At 35.3% G+C, this 2,986-nt stretch overlaps 1 protein-coding gene across 1 annotated transcript in view; it reads right to left on the bottom strand.

Annotated features, from left to right (window-relative positions):
- LOC117119697 (dnaJ homolog subfamily C member 2-like) overlaps positions 1-689 on the bottom strand; it is an 8,125-nt gene extending 7,436 nt beyond the window's left edge. The window contains exon 1 of the mRNA XM_033264533.1: positions 501-689. Coding sequence (XP_033120424.1) covers positions 501-533 — 33 coding nt within the window. The 5' untranslated portion in view covers positions 534-689. The remainder of the gene's footprint in view (positions 1-500) is intronic.
- Positions 690-2,986: the final 2,297 nt, after the last annotated feature.

Here is a 2,986-nt window from a genome sequence, read left to right as displayed (position 1 = left end):
ACCCTTTGTGCTTTTCACAGAAAGCGTTTTTAGTAGGCCTAGGTAATTATGCAAAACCCAGGCCTAACTAAAAAATTAAAATTGTCATAGTATGTAACTCAAGTTAAAATAACAATTTTCATTACTCGTGCAGCTTAATCAAATATTATATGTCATTTTAAACGACCCAATTGGCATTAGCATGGTAACATCAATTTATTTTTTAAAATTAGACAGCGACGTTCTCTCAGAAGTTGTTCTGTAGACGTTTATCTATTGATGACCTTTTGACCTCCTGAATTCTGCAATGAGATTTTCGGGTCGATTCAGCCGAGACGGCCCGAGTGGAGTTTCATGTAAATGTTTCGTACGGAAAAAAAAATCGCGCCCTGCTCAAGGACAAAAGTGAAATGCACAGCAAGGGATTGAAACCCCAACTGCGAGGTTTGGAACAAAACTGTTCCTGCTGCGCCAAACCACTTCCACAATTAATTAATAAATGGCAAACAACTGAATCATACCTTCCACTCCTTTGGGTTGAGCGTCTTGAGCATAGTGTCATCTTCCTCATCAAAAATGGTTTCCTCCTCCTCGTCTGACGAGCTGCTAGACTGAATCGACTCATTGTGTGATAAAGTAAGCCGATTGCGTCGTCTCTGTGAGAATGCTTCATACCATCTTCCAACTGGTTCTATCTTAACAGTAACTGGACCTGAGCAGAAAAGTATAAATAGAACATAAGCCAATGCACGAAATTTTAGATTACAGAGTAACAGGCATGTAAAAAATCTGTTCTGCTTCTTCACATTAATGTATGGTATGTACTGTTTGTAAATAGCAGACTTAATTAGTCTGGAACCCTCCGTATTCGTTTAAACACAGAATTTTGGTAATGATTAATAATACTGAGGGTGCACTACTGTACATTCCTAAATGCAAAACGTTCGTCAAAGTTAGCGTAGCATCACCGAGTGGCAAAAAGAAAATTCATAGGCCCATTTGAGGCCTTCATAAAGGCAGAGACGATGTTTCCACACTCTTTCACTTTCTTGGCCTAGCGTGCCCGCAGTTGGCAACATCCAATGAAATAATACAAAAATGACTTTCAAAATTGAGTAAAAATAGAAAAAACAAAATTTCTTAAATTTTTTTTAGCCTACATATATTTAACTATGCTATATGTGAGTTTCATCCATGTAGCTTTCGTATTTTTGGCACAACAAAAAGAAAGATGCAGAAGCTGTTGGCGCATCGGTTGTGGCTTGGACTCCCAACCTCGAGGTCGGGGGTTCAAAACTCTCACTGTGCAAATCGTTAGTGTCCTTGGGAAAGGCACTTTATCTACGGTTGCCTCTCTCCACCAGGAGTACAAGTGGGTACCTGGTAGGTTCCAACACAACTGCGCTGATTACTAGCTACAATATTATGGAATAATAATATAATTTAATTTGGTGTTCAGTTTGTGTTCCATATGTGTTTGATCCAATGACCGGGGTGGTAATGTGAAGCGCTTAGAGGCTTTGTGAATGATGTGCTATATAAGAACGACATATTATTATTATTATTATTATTATTATTATTAAATGTTATTATTATTATAACCAGTTTTCTGATTTTACTACATGCAATTGCCCTATCCTGGGATATTTTCTTGCCTACGAAGTAATGTGCTGCAAGCGTTTCAGCCAGGGCTATTGTAAACATTGAAAGAAGTCTATAAAATGTTATTTTTTAATTTTCTCCTCCATCTTGATGTTTTGGCAAAACCATATAGGCCTAGGGCTTGGCCTAGACAAACACAGATCATTTCGGTCCCGCCTTCACTTCGGTCACGCCGTATTGTTATGCATTTCGGTCGCATTAAACAGCATTGAGTATGGAACGCCAATGTACGCACAAGTGCTTTATGTTTGGAATGTAATTTTTAAAGGGTTCGGTATTTTTAAAGTTTTTTTGGTGTGTGTTTCAAACTGGGTATTAATTTTATTTATTTTGTCTTTTTTTTACAATATTTGACTATCATAGGCCTAATAGGCCTATTGTTTGTATTTTTTTAAGTATGTTTGTTGTTTTAAGTTTTTTATTGTTATTAATTACAAGTTATTTGAATATAATTTTAGCATGTTCTTTTTCTTCTTACAGATTCAGAAGTGAAAAGGCAAGTACCCCTTATTTGTATTTATCAATTTCTGAATTATTCATAATAAAGGCCTACGATTATGATTTAATTTGTTTTAATCAAATATACTTTTATATCAGAATATTAAAATTTTTAGTATTTGTACCTTCCATTAAAACTATAGCATTTTACAATTCATGTATTTTTTTCTATAAATATCATCAGATTGATGACTCGAAGTTATGGTGACATGAAGTAGGTGAATGCACTTGAACACCTTCACTGCCATAACCTGCTAAAAATAGCTAGTCATCTATATTTAGCATCTGACCTACTTATGTCTTTGCAGTGTAATGCGTTCACATTCCTGAAGGCGGCGTACAAAGAATATGCCTTCTCACACTCATGAGCACAGTGGGAAACCTTGGTTGTGGGAAAGTCTCATTCCAATTTTATGGTTAGTTACCAGGCAACAAGTACAGGAGGCCTCGGAGTAGTGAATTTTTCTAGCTTTAGAAGGAAGCCCGCCCCGAAGACCAAAACCATGGAATGGCTATTAACATGTATTTAAAATTATATACAGTATTAAAACTTCATTTTACTATGTATTTTATAAACATCAGAATATGTATAAAAAATGGAAATAAAACAAACAAGAAAATACAAACCTTGTGATGCTTCACCTCAAGAGTACCATGGGAATCTAGTTTGTGGGAAATTAAATTCTAGCGCAACTATAGAATAGGACTAGGAAGAGAAATTTTGAATATAAAAGAAGCCTGAAATGGGCCATTAAAATGTACGGTGTTTAATTATATTTTATGCGGAAAATATTATGAAAATACTATATATTTCCTTCATTTTCATTCATCATATATCATTCAGTAT

The sequence above is a fragment of the Anneissia japonica genome, unplaced genomic scaffold, assembly GCF_011630105.1.
Source record: "Anneissia japonica isolate Jap-2015-1 unplaced genomic scaffold, ASM1163010v1 scaffold7767_len233565_cov179, whole genome shotgun sequence".
Taxonomy (NCBI): domain Eukaryota; kingdom Metazoa; phylum Echinodermata; class Crinoidea; order Comatulida; family Comatulidae; genus Anneissia; species Anneissia japonica.
The sequence above is the reverse complement of the archived record's forward strand: the minus strand, read 5'-3'. Positions and strand labels throughout refer to the sequence as shown.